The 16,598-nt window shown below is 57.4% G+C and overlaps 7 protein-coding genes across 7 annotated transcripts; 3 read left to right on the top strand and 4 right to left on the bottom strand.

Annotated features, from left to right (window-relative positions):
* Window positions 1–1,685: 1,685 nt before the first annotated feature.
* Window positions 1,686–3,631, top strand: PHO89_1 (Na+/Pi symporter; the record flags this gene model as incomplete). Its single annotated transcript, XM_047992233.1, has 4 exons — window positions 1,686–1,758; window positions 1,815–3,144; window positions 3,200–3,354; window positions 3,426–3,631. 4 exons carry the CDS (start codon window positions 1,686–1,688, stop codon window positions 3,629–3,631), a joined length of 1,764 nt encoding a protein of 587 aa, XP_047848247.1.
* Window positions 3,632–4,010: 379 nt separating this feature from the next.
* JDV02_010489 (uncharacterized protein) lies at window positions 4,011–4,616 on the bottom strand (the record flags this gene model as incomplete). Its single annotated transcript, XM_047992232.1, has 1 exon — window positions 4,011–4,616. The coding sequence occupies one exon, from the start codon at window positions 4,614–4,616 to the stop codon at window positions 4,011–4,013; it is 606 nt and encodes a 201-aa protein (XP_047848246.1).
* Window positions 4,617–5,308: 692 nt separating this feature from the next.
* Window positions 5,309–6,085, top strand: JDV02_010488 (uncharacterized protein; the record flags this gene model as incomplete). The annotated part of the gene is made up of 1 exon (XM_047992231.1): window positions 5,309–6,085. The coding sequence occupies one exon, from the start codon at window positions 5,309–5,311 to the stop codon at window positions 6,083–6,085; it is 777 nt and encodes a 258-aa protein (XP_047848245.1).
* Window positions 6,086–7,876: 1,791 nt separating this feature from the next.
* JDV02_010487 (uncharacterized protein) lies at window positions 7,877–8,632 on the bottom strand (the record flags this gene model as incomplete). Its single annotated transcript, XM_047992230.1, has 1 exon — window positions 7,877–8,632. One exon carries the CDS (start codon window positions 8,630–8,632, stop codon window positions 7,877–7,879), a length of 756 nt encoding a protein of 251 aa, XP_047848244.1.
* Window positions 8,633–9,399: 767 nt separating this feature from the next.
* Window positions 9,400–10,632, bottom strand: JDV02_010486 (uncharacterized protein). The gene has a single exon (XM_047992229.1). It carries the CDS (start codon window positions 10,578–10,580, stop codon window positions 9,516–9,518), a length of 1,065 nt encoding a protein of 354 aa, XP_047848243.1. The 5' UTR covers window positions 10,581–10,632; the 3' UTR covers window positions 9,400–9,515.
* Window positions 10,633–10,850: 218 nt separating this feature from the next.
* JDV02_010485 (Chitosanase) lies at window positions 10,851–12,506 on the top strand. Its single transcript, XM_047992228.1, has 4 exons — window positions 10,851–11,620; window positions 11,686–12,030; window positions 12,120–12,424; window positions 12,482–12,506. Exons 1-3 carry the CDS (start codon window positions 11,522–11,524, stop codon window positions 12,375–12,377), a joined length of 702 nt encoding a protein of 233 aa, XP_047848242.1. The 5' UTR covers window positions 10,851–11,521; the 3' UTR covers window positions 12,378–12,424; window positions 12,482–12,506.
* A 75-nt stretch (window positions 12,507–12,581) lies between these two features.
* Window positions 12,582–13,396, bottom strand: JDV02_010484 (uncharacterized protein; the record flags this gene model as incomplete). The annotated part of the gene is made up of 3 exons (XM_047992227.1): window positions 13,269–13,396; window positions 12,878–13,204; window positions 12,582–12,781 (listed from the first exon to the last, which is right to left on the bottom strand). The coding sequence occupies exons 2-3, from the start codon at window positions 13,146–13,148 to the stop codon at window positions 12,582–12,584; spliced, it is 471 nt and encodes a 156-aa protein (XP_047848241.1). The 5' UTR covers window positions 13,149–13,204; window positions 13,269–13,396.
* Window positions 13,397–16,598: the final 3,202 nt, after the last annotated feature.

The following is a 16,598-nucleotide window of genomic DNA, read 5'->3' as shown; positions in this document are numbered from 1 at the left end:
CATGGCTCCGGTCTGTCCTGCTCGTAGAGCACATACTGACCGCTACAAACCGGACACACCTCGACGTGAACATATTTGTAGCACATTGTGACTTTAATGGCTTTCGTGGCGGACAGCAAGGGGGCGCGGTAGGACCTGAGAGCTGCGTATGGCACGGCGTGGATTTCTGTTTGGGAACCCGAGCGTTGATTAAGTAGGTCTTGCAGGTCGTTCGTTGTTGGCTACAACATCACATCATCACGGCTTTATCCTGATAGACACTCACTACTACTCGGTAAGCTCTCAAGTGCTTAATTAGTGAATGTTTGTGCATGGATGCCCAGACGGAACCAAAGGCGGAGTGAGATGTGGTCTTTCAAAGCCACGTCGTCCAAGGCATACCTGTTCATTATTTATGGGTGGATTGTCGATGCACTGCGTGAATCAGCTCCCTTATTCCGGTGTCCATGACTGGACCAGCTCACTAACTCCAAGATGGTCCAGAATCAACAAACCACATAATGACCACTGGAGCTTCCTTGCGGTTTCATATACTGTGCACGGGACGGGGCCGTGAAATTGTGCAAACGGACAATGGAGAGCGCCGCTTCCCGCCATCGAAACCGGATTCGCCTCAACTCCCAGAGACGACGACATGCGGGTTTGAAAAAACCCTGCGCATGACGCCCAGTCCGGGAAAATAACATGCCCGTAGGCATACGCCTCGGCTGCAATCGGGAGGCCCCTGGAGGCTGTGCCCACGTGCAGGACACGATGCTCTCAGTTCTGTCTGCGCTCGCGGCCGACCGTGCAAGCTGTTGCCGCAGGAGACGACCACTTCAACTCACGCACACCGCGCGACTTGGCAGCGGCAAAAGCACACAGGTCTTCGTCGAACAAGGCAGCGAAGAGGCTCTCTGAATGCCGCCCACGTGGGGGGTCTCGGCACTTTATTGGAGCGTGCTGGATACTTGGCAGCCGTGAACTATCGCAGCCACAGTCGCGCCCCACTGCTTGGCAGCGCAGAGGATCACGACGACAGTTGGCGGCTTACACGAAGAGCGGTGCTTAGTTCTAATAACCTTGCTACACCATTCATAATCTGCTTCCGCTAATGTGACAATACGCGTTTCGTGATGCGAGAACTAGGTCTCATTGCTTTCCCTCACCTCAATATTGGCAGCGAGCCGGGATCGAATATTTTGTTCTGCTTTATATCAATCCAAGACGACATGAAAGAGTATCATGGGCAGCTTGACAACACCTCCAGGCAGGGAAGACATTTGAAAATCAAGCATGCGGCGTCTTGGCCATCCTCCCGTCGTCTTGGCCGGGAGCCTCCACGCTCAATCACAACCTCCCGCCGAAGCATGGCCACGGGCTAGTCGCGTGTCCAAGACTCGCCACCCCTGTATATCATCTGAACAAGCGTAAAAGTAAGCCTATTGCCAAGCGTGGTGTGGCGTCTTCGCCGCCGGCACCATGGTCGGAAAACGACACCGAGCACGTCTGGATTGAATGGTGTGGGTATGGAGCGTTGACTCCCTACCTGTGGTAAGTCCGCGGTGCGCGTTGAAACATGAAGATTGACTCCTTGCTGGAGATATAAGTGTAGCCGTGCGCAGCCGTACAAGGTCTGTTTTCTGTGTTGGGAGCCTTGCAACGACCATTCTTTTTCAAACGTTCGAACTTGAAATTCTTCGACCATGGTTCTCCACCAGTTCGACTACATTTTTGCCATTGGCACCATCTTTGCGTTTCTCGACGCCTGGAACATTGGTACGGCAACATCTCGTAAGGAAAGAAGAAGAAGCATTTTTGCTGACCCTGACAAGGTGCCAACGATGTCGCCAACTCGTGGACCACGTCCGTCTCGTCGCGGTCCATCTCCTACATCCAGGCCATGGTGCTCGGATCCATCCTCGAGTTCGCCGGCGCCGTCGGCGTGGGCGCCCGCGTGGCAGACACGATCCGGACAAAGGTCGTCAACGTTGACCAGTTCGAGGAGAACCCGGCGCTGCTCATGGTCGGCATGATGTGCGCCATCCTGGGATCGTCGCTGTGGCTCACGTTCTGCACCAAGGTCGGCCTCACCGTGTCGACGACGCACTCCATCATGGGGGGCGTCATCGGCATGGGCGTCGCGCTGGTGGGCGTCAACGGCATCACCTGGGCCGACTTTAGCAAGGGCGACATCAGCTCCGGCGTCGTGTCCGTCTTCCTGGCCTGGATCATCGCGCCCGGGCTGTCGGCGGCGTTTGCCATCATCATCTTCCTCGTCACGAAATACGCGGTCCTGCTGCGCAGCAAGCCCGTGCTGCGCGGCCTCGTGCTCGTGCCCGTCTACTTTGGCATCACCGCCTCGCTGCTCGTCATGCTCATCGTCTGGAAGGGCGGCTCCATCAACGTCAACTGGATGACCAACGCGCAGATCGCGGGCATCGTGGTCGGCGCCGGCGCCGCGTGGGCCATGCTCGTTGCCGTCTTCCTCGTCCCGTGGCTGTACCGCATCGTCGTCAAGGACGACTGGCAGCTTCGCTGGTACCACATCGCGCTCGGCCCGCTGCTGCTTCGCCGCCCGGAGCCCCCGGTCCAGCCCGAGGGCGCCAAGGGGGGCATTCGTGACTTTTACGAGGGCCATCTGACCAAGGAACAAATGGAGGAGCTACTCACTTCTGAGAGGGTCCGCGATGAGGAGAACACGGTCAACGAGGCCAAGACCGCCGCCACGGACGCCGTGTCGGACAACGTCCGTTCGGACAATGGGCAGTTGGAGGAGGATGCCCAGCCTCCTGCGGACAGTTTCCCGCAGGAGAAGAAGATTGTCGGCCCCAAGCCCGAGGGGCCGTGGTACGACGGCGCGGTTCTCTTCTGGTACTTCAAGTGGCTCTTCCTCCGCGGCGTGGACCAGGACATTGTCAACCTGCAGCACAAGAGGACGTTCCTCTCCGGGGACCTCGCGGCTATCCACTCCCACGTGCCGCACTACGACAACAAGGCCGAGTATCTGTATACGTTTGTCCAGATCATGACGGCGTGCACGGCGTCATTCACCCATGGGGCCAATGACGTGGCCAACGCCATTGCCCCCTACGCCACCATTTATCAGATCTGGCAGTCTGGCGCCCTCAAGGGCAGCAAGTCCGATGTGCCCATTTGGATTCTGTAAGCGATCGGAAGCTTCCGGCTTTGTAGAGGTCAGAGACTGACAGGTTCACAGGTGCTTTGGTGGTGCCGGCATCGCGCTCGGCATCTGGACCTACGGATACAACATCATGAAGGTCCTGGGCAACAGACTCACGCTGCACTCTCCCTCCCGCGGGTTCGCCATGGAGCTTGGCGCGGCTTGCACCATCATCCTGGCCACTCGTCTCAGTAGGTTTCTTGGGCGGGCCCTTACATTCCGTTGACGCCCTGAACTCGCATCTGACACTTGACTGACGCAGAGCTTCCCGTGTCGACTACGCAGTGCATCGCAGGCGCGACGGTCGGCGTCGGCCTGTGCTCGGGCACATGGAGGTCGATCAACTGGCGCGTCGTGACGTGGATCTACATGGGATGGATTGTCACTCTCCCCATCGCGGCGCTCATCTCGGGGTGCATCTGCGGCATCATCATCAACGCACCTCGCTGGGGCTACAGGGGCTATTAGTCGCACGGGCCCCAGCAGCTCAAGCGAATGGTGTTCGGCCGCGATCGTCGCTGCAGATGCCGGACGGACTCACTCGAGGGTCTAGATCGTCGCATGAATTGATGTGTAATAGACGCCGTAGGGCTGTTGCGCAATTAGGTTGCTTGATGGTCGCTTGCATCGTCAACAAGTCGATCAAACAAACACACAAGTACATGTACGAAGGAGAATGCACGTAGTACGTACGAATTATGGCCCTCGGTGGTTGCCGTGCATGGACCTTGTTTCATGACACCGCGGTGCAAGTGTCATCATATTCGGCACCAGACGCGCCGTCAACTCGTGCTTAGCAGATCATCCGATACAAACGCCAGTCAGTAAATGTCCATCCAACTCTATTCTATGCAAGTGCCTTGACCAAAATCTCATCCGTCTGTATATCCCCGCCCACGTCAAAGTCATGCTTGCCGACCTTGCTGAACCCGAGCTTCGCGTACACGGCCTGGGCCCGGTGATTCTCTTCCCAGACGCCCAGCCATATGTTTCCGCATCCCAAGCCGCGAGCGACGCGCTCGGCCTCCTGCATCAGCACACTGCCGACGCCCTGACCGTGAAATGCCGAGTCGACGTACAGGCGCTGCAGCTCAATGGCTGCCGGCAGATGCTCGACGCAGGGCTCCCTCGACCCCTGCGTCAGCTGCGCGAAGCCAACTACTACTACCCGTGCGCCGCCCTCCGAGGAGCCGTCGCTGCCCGTCGCGACGATGATGATCTTGTTCGGGTCCGCAAAGTCGGCGGCAATGGCCGCTGCCGAGTAGGCCTCGTCCAGGTAAGTTTGCAGCTGCTGCTCGGTGACGGAGTGACCAAACGTGGCGGAGAAGACGCGCGATCCGATGTCCGCCACGGCGGCGAGGTCGTCCGGTGCGGCGCGGCGTATCTTGAAGGAAGGCTTTCTTCTTTCCGGACCGTCGCTTGGCGTCGGCACGTCGTGCAGCTGCGAGCCCATGGTGAAGGTGACTGGAGGTAGGAGGTAGGTGGTGTTTTGCCCCTGCTTGCTAGCGGTCTGCACGGCCAAGTCGCCTGGAACGTGCGAGTTTTGAGGCCAACCTGCAGACTAAGTTTAAATTATAGTTATACCGTCGCCTCGGACGTCTCAAGAATCTTCAAGCTAGATCAATCGATGCCTGAAACGGCAAGGCGGCATCTGCTGGTGTGTTGGTTGTCACTAGGCGCGCCCTGCGGCACCATCAGATTAGAAACAGCTGGGGACATGAGAAAGAAGCGTTGACGACACACTCTCCGGCTGCTTCACCGATCCCGGAGCCGGCTGGTGCCGACTGGAGACGAATGGTGCAAACCGCCCACATGTAATTGGTCGCCCCTGGCTTTGGCGACAAAGACATCGGCCTGTTGTTGACGGAGTTTCTTGCTAGTGACTTTTTATTCTGGGTCACCATGTTGAGAAAGGGCGTCGCAGTGTGTGAGACTAGTGATTAGCGTGCGACTGAGTTGACTTGATAGTTGCGAGAACAGGTTATCATTCCCCGCCTCGGCGCTCAACTCCTCAATGACACACACAAGATCGACACCGCAGAATACATGCATAGAACAGCTCTCTCAGTCTCTGCTTACTTCATGAAATCTGCTCTGCAGTAAGTGATAGACACCGCGCGGGGCAAGCACCAGACATCCGCCAACATGTATCTGCGCGCCGTCCACGCCGATGCCACCCTCCCAATGCTGCGGCAGCTCATCAGGGACAACCCCCTCGGCATCCTCACCACCGCCATCCGCTCCGATTCATACCCCCTGATACAGTCCAGCCATATCCCCTTCATCCTGGACGTGACGGACGAGGCCGACGAGTCCGAGCTCGGCATCCTCCGCGGCCACCTCGCGCGTCAGAACCCGCAGAGCAAGGCCATGATGGACGCCATCGTCGCCCAGCAGCAATCGCCCACTGCCCCAAACGTTCTAGACGACGAGGTCATGGTGCTCTTCACCGCGGCGGCGCACCACTACGTCACGCCCAAGTTCTATGCGGAGACGAAACCCAGCACGGGCAAGGTGGTGCCCACCTGGAATTACGCCGCCGCACAGGCGTACGGCAGAGCCAAGATTTTCTTCGACCCAAAGGCAGACGAGACGGACGCGTTTCTCTCCCGGCAGATAGACGACCTGTCGAGGCACGCCGAGACCTCCGTCATGGGGCATACGGGCGTCGGGGACAGGCCCGGGTCCTGGAGCGTGTCCGACGCGCCGGAGCCCTACATCAAGCTGCTGCAGAAGAACATCATCGGCATCGAGATCACCATGGAGCGGCTCGAGGGCAAGTTCAAGATGAGCCAGGAGATGCCACGGGGAGACCGCGAGGGCGTCATACGCGGGTTCCAGAGTCTCGGGTCTGAGGTTGGTTCGGAGATGGCCGAGCTGGTCCGGGAGCGGGCCCGATATAAGGACGCGTGGAAAGGCTAGAAGGGAGGGAAGCCTACCTACCAGCACAGGTCCATCCACTGCGGTGCACGCCCTCGCGCCCATTCCGCGCGACCATGGGGTTGTGTGTGCAGCGCAGCAGCCAGGCCGTTTCAAGCGACGCCCGCTTTGACGCGCGCCTCATCCCTTCTACAAGGCGTGCACGTGAGACAAGCGCAGAGCCAGCTTGCGGCTTCTGCCAAGTCCAAGACGAAGAAGAAGAAGAAGAAGAAAATCTTTGAGCTTCGGCTTGACGCGGCCAATGAGTCTTGTTTGTTTCTTGGGCTCTGTCTCGCGTCTGTGTCCCCATCACGCAAAACGCCTTGTCGCGCTGATTCGCTCATCTCCTATGCGAGCAAGTGTAAATAGCACGATCACGGTCCATCAATATCAGTCGAGCCACTTTTTTTCTCTCGCCCGACAAGCCTCGAAGCAAGGTCCGAGTGCTGATGTGGTTACCATGGGACATCAATCTCTTCTCAGTCGTCGCGGTCTGCACAGGGTCTTCCTTCCTTTTTTCTTTTAAAAAACTTTCTCGGTGCCGACTGGACGCTCGGTCAAGCCGTTTTTACCAGTGCGGTGCTGCATATGCATCTCGGACCCCTCCGGCTCAATGACTAACGATTACCTCGCTCGTTGAAGAAATCACAAAGTGTTAGTCACACGAGCCCTGTAAACGCAGGTGCAGAAAAGGCGTAGGGCTAGGGAAACCCTGCCATGTGGTTGCTCCAAGGCAGGGTTTTTCAAACGTATCCGTCAGCATTGATGTTATAAAGGGGCATGCCTCGTCCACCAAATGCTTTTTGTTTTGCTCACCGACCTCACTCACTACGTCAACAATTGATACGACCTATCAAGTCTCGCCAATCTGTACAGCCCTCGCCGTTGGAGCCGAACATACCGAACCAAAGATGCAGCTCCATCACGCACTTGTCGTTATCGGCCTTCTCGGTCTCCGCGCCCTAGCCCGGCCGAACCGTGCCCTCCTCGCAAGGAAAATCGATCCCAAGTCAAGTCCCCAATTCATGATGTACTGCAGCAACCTCGTCGACTTCCCCATGTGTGGGGAGCCTGCCGGCTGGTGCGACGTTGACGGCTGCTATAACATGGACGACGAAGTGGAAAAAAAGCACGGTAAGGAATGTCGGAAAAGGTGCTGGTGTCTGTCGAAAAAGAGCTAGGTATGTCTTTTCCCCCGATTCTGTATACTACTTTTTACCGCCCGCATTCACACAAAGTACGGGGAGCAGCAACTGACACAAGTACGGCAGGGCGTGCGGCTTCACCGATGGCTTTACTAGGAGAGGTGGCGTTGCGTACATTGATGGCCGGGTGGTGGCGATGGGGTTTTTTGTCTCGCAAAGGAACATTTTTGGTGCTATCGGTGGGTTGGGTTAGGGATCAGGGTGCTCAAAAGTTAGTTTCGGATCCGGGGTGCTTTCTCCAGGGAATTGATGCCGCTTATGGCTTTCCATTATGTGATTCTGTCAGTGGAGCCTGCTTTCAATGTCATTTTCCTCACTGTCCATGACCATGTCGTAAAATGAACCCCTTCTCTTGGATTACTCTCGCGGGGTGCCGTATTTAGTCCGGTCGACTTGAGCAGAGCCGAGACGTGTGGCACTTTGGGCACAGCAAAAAGTGACATGTAGGCTCCAACGCCAACGCAACTTGGGTTTTCTGCATACTCTTCGAGTCTTTGTAGTCTCAACTCAACTACGCTCACGGGCGTGGCCGCTCATCTTTACGAATAGTTGCCCCTTAACACATCAAGTAGCGCAAGTGACCCCGAGATCAACACAAATCCCCGCCCCCGTTACACCCCTGGTCGCAATCATACTCGCCGTCGAGGTCCCGGTCGTCGCCGTACATGTCGTAGCCCTGGAACCAGCCGTTGAGCGTCTCGTGGAGGTAGTTGAGGTTCTGCGGCACGCCGTGGGCCTTTCCCTCGTCCGAGCAAGGGTACCCCTCCGTCAGGCCTTTCCCGCCGTTGAGCCCCGTGCCGTCGCCCGCCGTGAACCAGCCGTTGTAGGAGCCCAGCGCGTGCACCGCGTCGCCGCCCGCGCCGTCGAGCGCCTGCCGCAGCACGTGGGCGCCGCAGTCGGTGTTGTCCCCGACGGGGTACTGGCAGCTGCCCTTGCCGTTCTGGCAGTTGCCCGGGTCGCACTGCATGAGGCCCGGCGTGGGACCCCCCGCGTCGGCGTTGCACGACGACTCCTGCATGGCGAGGAAGGCGAGGATGGCCGGGTCGACGTCGTACTTGGCCCCGGAGCCGCGGAAGTACTCGTCGTACTTTTGGCACGGCTTGCCCACGCCCTTGTAGTAGTCCTCGAGCGACATGTGCGACAGCTTGTTGATGTCGAGAAAGGGCGGCTCCCAGCCCGAGCCCTTGAGCCCCGTGTTGAGCCACTGCTCGGAGCCGTTGGGCCCGCACGCGCCGCTGCCGCCCCGGGTCGGCTCGCACGCGCCTTGGGCGTCGGGGTTGACGTCGGCGGCGCTCACGCTCACCGCGAGGAGGATGTTGGTGGCGACTAAAGTAGAGCGGTGCATCTTGACGTAGTAGCTGCGTTTTTATTTTTATTTTTTTGCTTGTGCAAAAGATCTGTAACTTCTAGTCATAGACAAGCCATATTGTCTTCCTTTATAACGAGAGTGCAAGAGACTACACAACCGCCTACCATTCTGTAGTCCTAGGCCTTCGTCATAGCCGTCCGGACGATGCAACTCCCCGTCTTCTCCAGTCGCGCTTCTGATAGGAGGACTTATTCTCCCAGCACAGGGCGCGACCGCCGAAGAAAGTCGGTCCGAATCCTTCTCGATGGACGGGTTCCTAGTGTCGTGTTTCCCATTTTGGGCCTCGTCTCCCGCCGCCACACACGCGCCGCGCCGGCAAAGCCAGACACAACCCGGATGAGTGCCGATCTCTTCCACGGCCCTGGATCCTGCTGCGGGGACTCCGTGGCAAATGTGTTAGATCTGGGTGACCTAGCCTAGTGGGCGTCTCTATAGCGAGAGACGATGGACGACTAGCTCGACACCTACTAGGACACGCGCGCGCACTCTCATTGGCTCTCGCGTCCCATATCCTACACATTGGCGCACCTCTCCAACCTGAAAACACGAGCTTGTCAAGAACACCATCTGTTCGCCAACCTACGAGGCGCGTTGATAGAAACGCTCGTCACAGTACGCCCTTGTCTCCGGCCCTCGAGTGAAGCGAGTGCTGACATGAAGAAGCATCCGGACCTGAACTAACCCAAAGCGCTAGAATAAGCGTTCTCGTCCTCGTGGTCACCTCAGCGGAGGAGAGTGCATATGCCAACTCGGATTGACTTTTGCATCGACGATAAGATGAGAGAATGTGGTAACAGGTAGCCCAGAGAAACGGGCCCTCCCATATCTCAGAGCTTTAAACGCCTACACACCGTCTCCATCACTTTTTCTCAGCAGTTCCCTCTTTGGTAAGAGTCTCTTGCCTCCAGAATGCCGGCGACCTCTCAAGGCCCAGACCCATGGTGCCGTAAACCATAGAAGGCCACATGAATCTTTCTACCCATTCATCGGATTCACTCAAGGCGTTGTACGTGTCGACGTAGTCCCACATGCTGATGTAGATCCACCCGCCCGGGCCCTCATTGTGGTCATACATCCATCCCTCCGTATAGTCAGGGTGTTCGTACTCTTCCGTTGCCTCACGGGAGAGGCTGGAATCCCTATTGACCAGCATGACGAACGCAGCCGCAAGACCCCCGGCCCGATCCAAAGATTGTAGGCACACATCGTCGATCACCATGCAAACGTTGTACCGCGTGCCGACACTGGTGATGGCGCCGTGATTGGGCTTATCGGGTGGTCCATACATCGTTTGGTGCATGTCCTCCGTCACCGGCTGCACGGCCCAGTCCCGCGCTAGTTCTTCCTTGGCCCATTGCTCAAAATGAACTCGAACCTGAGCAGGAGAGGCTCCATCGAACCGTGCCTTGTCGTCCATGAAGACGAATCGATGGCGGTCAAAGATGCCATTGTCAACATAATACTCGGAGGACTCGCGCACATCCATCTCTAGGCGCGCGCACATCTCCTGCCACTTGGCATCGTCTTTATAATCCGTGCGGTAGACGGCGAGTCCCCACGATGCGCCCGGTCTGAGTTGCGCACTATCAAGCGCCCTCTCGACTCCCTCGAGATGAGACGGCTGCTGGAGAGCCTCTAAGCGTCTCTCAAGCTCTGGCCTATCCAAATTGGCTTCGAACTCCCTCAACTTTTCCCTCCAGTTCGGCGGCATGTTTTCCTCGACGAGCACGCACTTCTTGGTCGAGTAGAAGGCTCGATCTACCTGGGCCCCAGTCGAGAGGCCGGAGCGACCCCGAATACCCCAGGCAGCCGAAACGGCAGCTGCTATGCCGACTGCCGCGGCTCGCATATGTTGATGGTGGGCTACCGGTGCGAACGGTATTCGGGTGCACGACGCGGCTTTGACGTACATGCGCAGAGACATGTTCGCGTATGTACTTGAGACTAGAAAGTATGGGTGTTTTTGTAGGAATGAGTTGGGTGAGGGATAGTATTTCTGGCAATTTCAGAAGTCTTTATTAGGGGTAACTATCCCGCTTCTTTCTCGGTCCGCGCCCCACCCCCATGCCGTGCCTGCCATTTATTTTTGTTGTTGGTGCGCATCCATGCATGGGATAGGACGGCACGGGCGCGCGCCATACATATATAACGCACGCCGATATCTCAATTGAACTTCCAATAACCCAAATCGTCACAACGCCCGCCCCGCGCCGACAGGGCCCAATCCGTTCGAATAACGCACTTCTTCGCGAAGTCGCGCGACTTCATGTTCTCGGGGCGGCTCGCCCTAGGGCGGCATCTATTGATGCATTTGCTCAGTCAAGCTCGCGCCCACGACCCCCCACCGGAGCCAAATGCGCAACTTCCATGGAGCCTTTTTCGAGGGGACGAGTTCTTTTTGTACTAACCTATCGTTCCCCATTTTGGGCTCGTCTCCCGCCGCCACGCCCGCCCGGCAAAGCCAGGCACAACCCGGAGTGCTGATCTCGTCCATGGCGCTAAGATCCTGCGGGACTTGACGCGCCACGCGGGGGTTAACCTAACGGCAGCTCGAATGCCCGAACGGAAAGAGGAACGGTCCCAGGGTCGGGGTGCCCCGTTGGTCGCTCGACTAGCTTCCTGGCATCAAGGTTTCAGACGATGGCAAATCGACGATTAAAGGGTCGGACCGTCATGTAAAGGTTGCAACAAGTATATTGTACGGCAAAGCCCGGCCCGACGTAGTGGCTCAACAGGCCATAAAACGAGACGGGGGAAGTCAATGCCTATTCCAAAGACAAGATACAATCTCTCAGGCAAAGTGCTCTTTTGTAACGATCGCCGAGGTACAATCAGAATCAGTCCGTCGCCCACAATTGCCACAACATGCTCGCCTCCCTTTCCACCGTGTTGTTGGCGCTCGGCGCCGTCGCCTCGGCCTACGAGCTGCCATCCAATCTCAAGGCCATCTACGACCAGCACAAGGTCCGGCACCTATGATGACTTCCTGGCTTCCTCACGGAACCCGCTAACAGCTAGGCTCCCCGCAGTCTGGTAGCTGCTCCAACAGCCTCTCCGGCACGTTCGGCGGCGGCGCCGTGTACTGCGGCGACCTGGCCAACGCCGTGTTCCTCAAGGGCAACGACGAGTACGACAACCTCGACATCGACTGCGACGGCGCCAACAACTCGGCCGGCGACTGCGCCAACGACCCGTCCGGACAGGGGCAGACGTCCTTTGTCGACACGGTCAAGAACTACGGCATCTCGGATCTCGACGCCAACCTCCATCCCTACGTCGTCTTTGGCAACGAGGGGGCCAGTCCGTCGTTTAACCCTCAGGACCACGGCATCCAGCCTCTGAGTGTCATGGCCGTTGTTTGCAATAACCAAGTAGTAAGAGAGCTCCCCCCCTCCTCCTTCTCACAAAGCGTCTACTTCCCTGTCTCGGGGCCTTGAAGCTAAGCTTTTCCTCCGCGCCACAGTTCTACGGCGTCTGGGGAGATACCAACGGATTCACCTCGACCGGCGAGGCGTCCCTGGCACTGGGCAAGCTGTGCTTCCCCGACGGCGGGCTCTCGGGCGACAACGGACACGACGAAAAGGACGTCTTGTACATTGGCTTCAGCGGCGACCGTGCCGTGCCCGGCAAGGATGGCGCGGCGTGGACCGCGGGGAGCACGAACGAGTTTGAGGATAGCATCCAGGGCTTGGGCGACGAGCTTGTCGCCAGTCTCGCGTAGCTGAATACAAGCCGCTTCGTTTCTATTAAACAACGGGGCTCAGATGTGTGAGTGACTAGCTGGCGTTATCGTACATCATTCCGTGCCTTGCCTGACGCTCTCAGACGGTCATCAACATACATTGTTGCCGGGGGCACACGCTTTAACAGGAAGCATCATTGACTCATCGCTTGTTCGCTGCGACAACCTTCCAGAACCGAATCTTTACAACGTCGTGGGGACATATCCTCCCTTGTCGTCCTTGCCCTGTCGCTCCGCCCGGTTGACGCCCTCTTTCGAGGCCAGGTCACCGAGCGGCTGCAGCAAGCCACCCTGGCCGACCTGCCCCGCGACGAGGTTGTTGACGCCGTCCTGCAGGGTGTCGACCTGCTCGACGCCGGTCACTTTGGACTTGTCGAGGGTATCTGTCCCGCCGCTGCATCAGCAAGACATTATCAATGCAAACATGCGCAGCCATCCATGGCGGCATCCGCCCCCCCTATGGTTGGAAAAAAACGCACCTTTTGTCGCGTAGCTCGCCTTGTTATCCTTGGTGAACCACTTGAGGAAGTGGTCCTCGATCCACGGCATCCAGTTCTCGTACTGCTCGTTGTACTTGTCCCTGGCCCACTCCATGTACGTCTTCTTCTGGTCCTCCTCGGACATGTCGCCGAAGCCCAGCGGGGGCTTGAAGTCCTTGACCCACTCGGTCCAGGTCTGCGTCTTCTCCTGCTCCGACAGCTGGTCGAAGGGGGTCTTGGTGGTCTGCGGCGCCTGCTTGTTCTCGGCCATGGTCGCGGTGGTGTGTGTGTGCGACTTTTCTCTTTTGCTGGTCCGATGATGATATCCTGTTGATGAAGCTGTTAGTTGCCTAAATTTGGCTCATGGGACAGTGGTGGGCCAAACACGTACAATGAATGATGTGGAGATGATGATTTCTCCTCTGCACATGTGTGTATAGAGCTTTCCCGTCTTCTTAAAGGAAAGCGGCTGCCATTTCCTTCTTATATCGCCCGCAGCCCTGCTCCGTGAGCCATTGATGTCAACAGTTGTAGATTTCAGGTTTCTGACATGGTGGGTGTTACGTCATGTGGGTGATGGCCAGCACCAATGATTGGCAACTATCCTCAACTGTCAAACAAGGAAGCGTCCCACTCAGCCTCTCAAGGCTGTGCCGCTAGAAGGCGGCCCTTTTTCCGTAGCCAGTCATCCCAGTCCAGTCCAGTCCAGTGAAAAGACGCCATGGTTTGGTTCCCGTTGCAGCTTCGAGGGAGATTTTGCGGAGCCTTTGGTGGCCCTTTCGAGATCGGCTGTCGCGTCGCTGCCCAAGATCTGGAGCGGCCACGATGGCATGATGGCCAACTGCGGGCTGCAACTTTGGCCAGTGTGGATCCAAGTCCTCAACGTACGTGTTGTCTACCGCGTAGCAGTTGCGGGACTTGTCTGTGTTACTCCGTAGCATTTGCTAGTTTTGTGCAGTCTTGCAGCGACAGTGGAGAGCGTACTGCAGCTGCATCCAGTCGTGCATGTCATACCTCGCAAACATGGGGCCCCTGCCTGATTGGCCACTGTCGGCTCTCATGTCCAGATGAGGCAACACGAACAACCTGAACGTGGTGAACACACTCCACCCTGGCATGTTACACAGAGGGACTGTTTCCGAAGGGCAGCAGTGGAATTAAGGTTGCCCGTGAACACTACTACACGTGGTGAGATACCGCCTGTTTGAGTAACGGGCAGCTAGCAGGTCGAAACATCATCCCATCGCCAACAGCCCCCATGCTATGGAGTGTGCCATCTGCGAGAGGGAGCGGGACTCTGGAGCAAAGGCCAGCACCCTGATGGATGATGGGCGGAACAAGCCGATGCTCTGTCAGGTGTCTCCTGAGTCCCAGCGGCCGCAAAGAGCGCCAAGATGCGTCAGCGCGTACAATAGTTCTATTCAAATCATTATTCTGATAGCAGAGCCGGCGTAGTTGAGATATCACCAAGCCATTTGATACCAAGGTAGCAGAAATAAATACAGACTCTAGAAGTGCGTGTCAGCTACGAGGCTAAAAGCAGTGTGCGGCGAGCAAACCAACGCCACGATCCCAAGTCAGCCTTGAAAAGTCGTCAGTAACGCATCTTGAGCGACACAGAGCGGCAAGTATCAACCAGGACTGGGATCACGACGCGAAGTGGCTTTGTCTCATGACAGGAATATAAAAGCTCGCGCCAGTCACAAGCATCAACGATGCAAGCAGACCACTCTCTTGAGAGCCGAGTATCGAGGATGCGAACGATGAGGTGGCCGGCCTGATACAACCCAACATGAGCGAGGCTGCACGCCGAAATAATCATCCGCAACCCGTATACTGCTCCTGTAAATTTCATTTGCAGCTCGCGTGCGGCAGGCATCGACTCATAAGCCCACAGCCACATGCTGTTTGTCTTGATTGTTTCGAAACATCGAGTCCAACACAGCAAACAATTTCCGATGCCTTGCAGCTTTTCATCTCATCTCATCATGGCCAATGGTGTAGTAGCGGCGGCCATGCAGGTCCATGTCTGAGTGCTAGTTCAACATCCTGCATATATACCCCAGACCGTCCAACAAGGGGTATCTCCCTGCAGGCTGAGCACCACAGCCTCCGAACAGGGTTCAAGGGAGATGAAGTCGGGCCTTCGATTTCCAAACACATGAATCTGGCAATCCCAAGGTCCCGGCGGTTGAGCTCCAGGACAGCGAGAAAGGGATGGGAAAAGCCAGTATTCATTATCAGTGAGGCCTGGGGCACTGTACAGTCTCACTTATCCCTTGACATGTGCTGCAGGGAGGAGCGCATCCAAAGCGGCATCTCGCAGGCTTCGGAGCGGCACATATCACCGAAACCCCCAAAATCAGGCCATCTGCACCCATGAGCAAGTTACATCACGGGTACGAGTACGGAACCCGGCGCGCGTGCTCGTGTTGAAGGATGACAGAACCCCGCAAACCAGCGGGGGATACATATTGAGGCTGGCCAGCAGGAGCGGCTGTGTCGGCGCGTTGCTCTAACTTCCCAAGTTGGTGTCGTCGCTCAGATCAGCCTCGGAAAGTCAAGCGAGTAGGGCTGGTGAAGCTTGTGACTGTGAGGAGTCCGGGGGTGGTGGGGAGTCGGGCAATTGAAACCCGCGAGCGAGTCACTGTCAATCCCGCGACACCACCAATTGTCGAGCATGGCTCAGGAGCCGGCGGGATCAAGATGATGCGCCGGTCGATCACAGGCAGCGATTGCCTAGTCTGGGGTCGTGGCCATGATCAGATGGTTCTACGATTAGAGTGTGGAGCCGAGGCTTCATCTTGGTATAGGCAAAGAAACTAACGTTAATGGGTAGATGGCAGCGATTACTCTCGCACCGCCTGAGAATTGGCGATCCTGGATAGGAAATGGATGTGCTTTGAGGGGAGACGGGGGCGGGTCAGCCCACAGCGCAGCGCCCGATGCTGCGCGGGGTAGCGGCCTCGGCCAGGTCCAAAGGGGACATTGATTCAACCTGCCAGGCGCCAGTGATTGAGGCCCGTCGAGAAAGAATCGGCGCAGGCAGCGACGACGACGGTAGTGGGTTGCGTGCGGATCAAACACGAAGTGCCGGTTTTATGCGGATGTTTTGCCGTGGCTTGCGAGATGCAGCCGACGAGGAAACGTGCACCAAACGGGACAATGCTCCGTCCGGGCAGCCAGCCGGAAAGCCTCGAATCAGGTGCCGCTGCCGACGACGCGCTGGGCTGCTTTCACCGTCTGAGTGTCGTTGGCAACAGAGGATACCTAGGTAGACAGCGGGGTGGGTTCGGGTTGGGGCGTCGGCGGCGTGGGGGACGCGGAGGGATCGCATGGATCGCTGTGGCTTGCCGCCGGTACGTACTGCGGCGGGCCAGGTCTGTCTGTCGTAAGGTAGTTAACAGCCGCACCCAGCAACAAGCCAACGCACGACACCGCCTCCCGCGTAGTTGGTACCGACCAGGTGGCATGCATGGGAAGGAGAAGAGGAGTGAAGAGCGTTGAAGAGAGAGATAGAGAGAGAGAGAGAGAGAGAAGGAAGCTTGAAATCAGGTTGTGTCGCAATGCGATTTTGATTTGATGCCATGATCCATCCGTCTGCTCCTTCCTCGGAGAGCGTTATGTGGCACTCGTGGCCGCAATCCAATGATACGGGGGCAGCTCACGCCTCAGGCACCAGACAGACGGACAGGCGAGGCAGGTCCCCGGGCACAGTCAC

This window comes from Purpureocillium takamizusanense, chromosome 12, assembly GCF_022605165.1.
Source record: "Purpureocillium takamizusanense chromosome 12, complete sequence".
Taxonomy (NCBI): domain Eukaryota; kingdom Fungi; phylum Ascomycota; class Sordariomycetes; order Hypocreales; family Ophiocordycipitaceae; genus Purpureocillium; species Purpureocillium takamizusanense.
Note: the sequence above shows the minus strand (reverse complement) of the source record. Positions and strands in the feature narration are given on the sequence as shown.

What these genes read in the sequence shown, in the direction of transcription:
- JDV02_010485 (XM_047992228.1), top strand. Translation starts at nt 11,522, where the DNA reads ATGCTCGCCTCCCTTTCCACCGTGTTGTTGGCGCTCGGCGCCGTCGCC. An exon ending in CCATCTACGACCAGCACAAG is followed by an intron (nt 11,621 to 11,685) that starts GTCCGGCACCTA and finishes GGCTCCCCGCAG; the next exon opens with TCTGGTAGCTGCTCCAACAG. An exon ending in TTGTTTGCAATAACCAAGTA is followed by an intron (nt 12,031 to 12,119) that starts GTAAGAGAGCTC and finishes TCCGCGCCACAG; the next exon opens with TTCTACGGCGTCTGGGGAGA.
- JDV02_010486 (XM_047992229.1), bottom strand. Translation starts at nt 10,580, where the DNA reads ATGTCTCTGCGCATGTACGTCAAAGCCGCGTCGTGCACCCGAATACCG.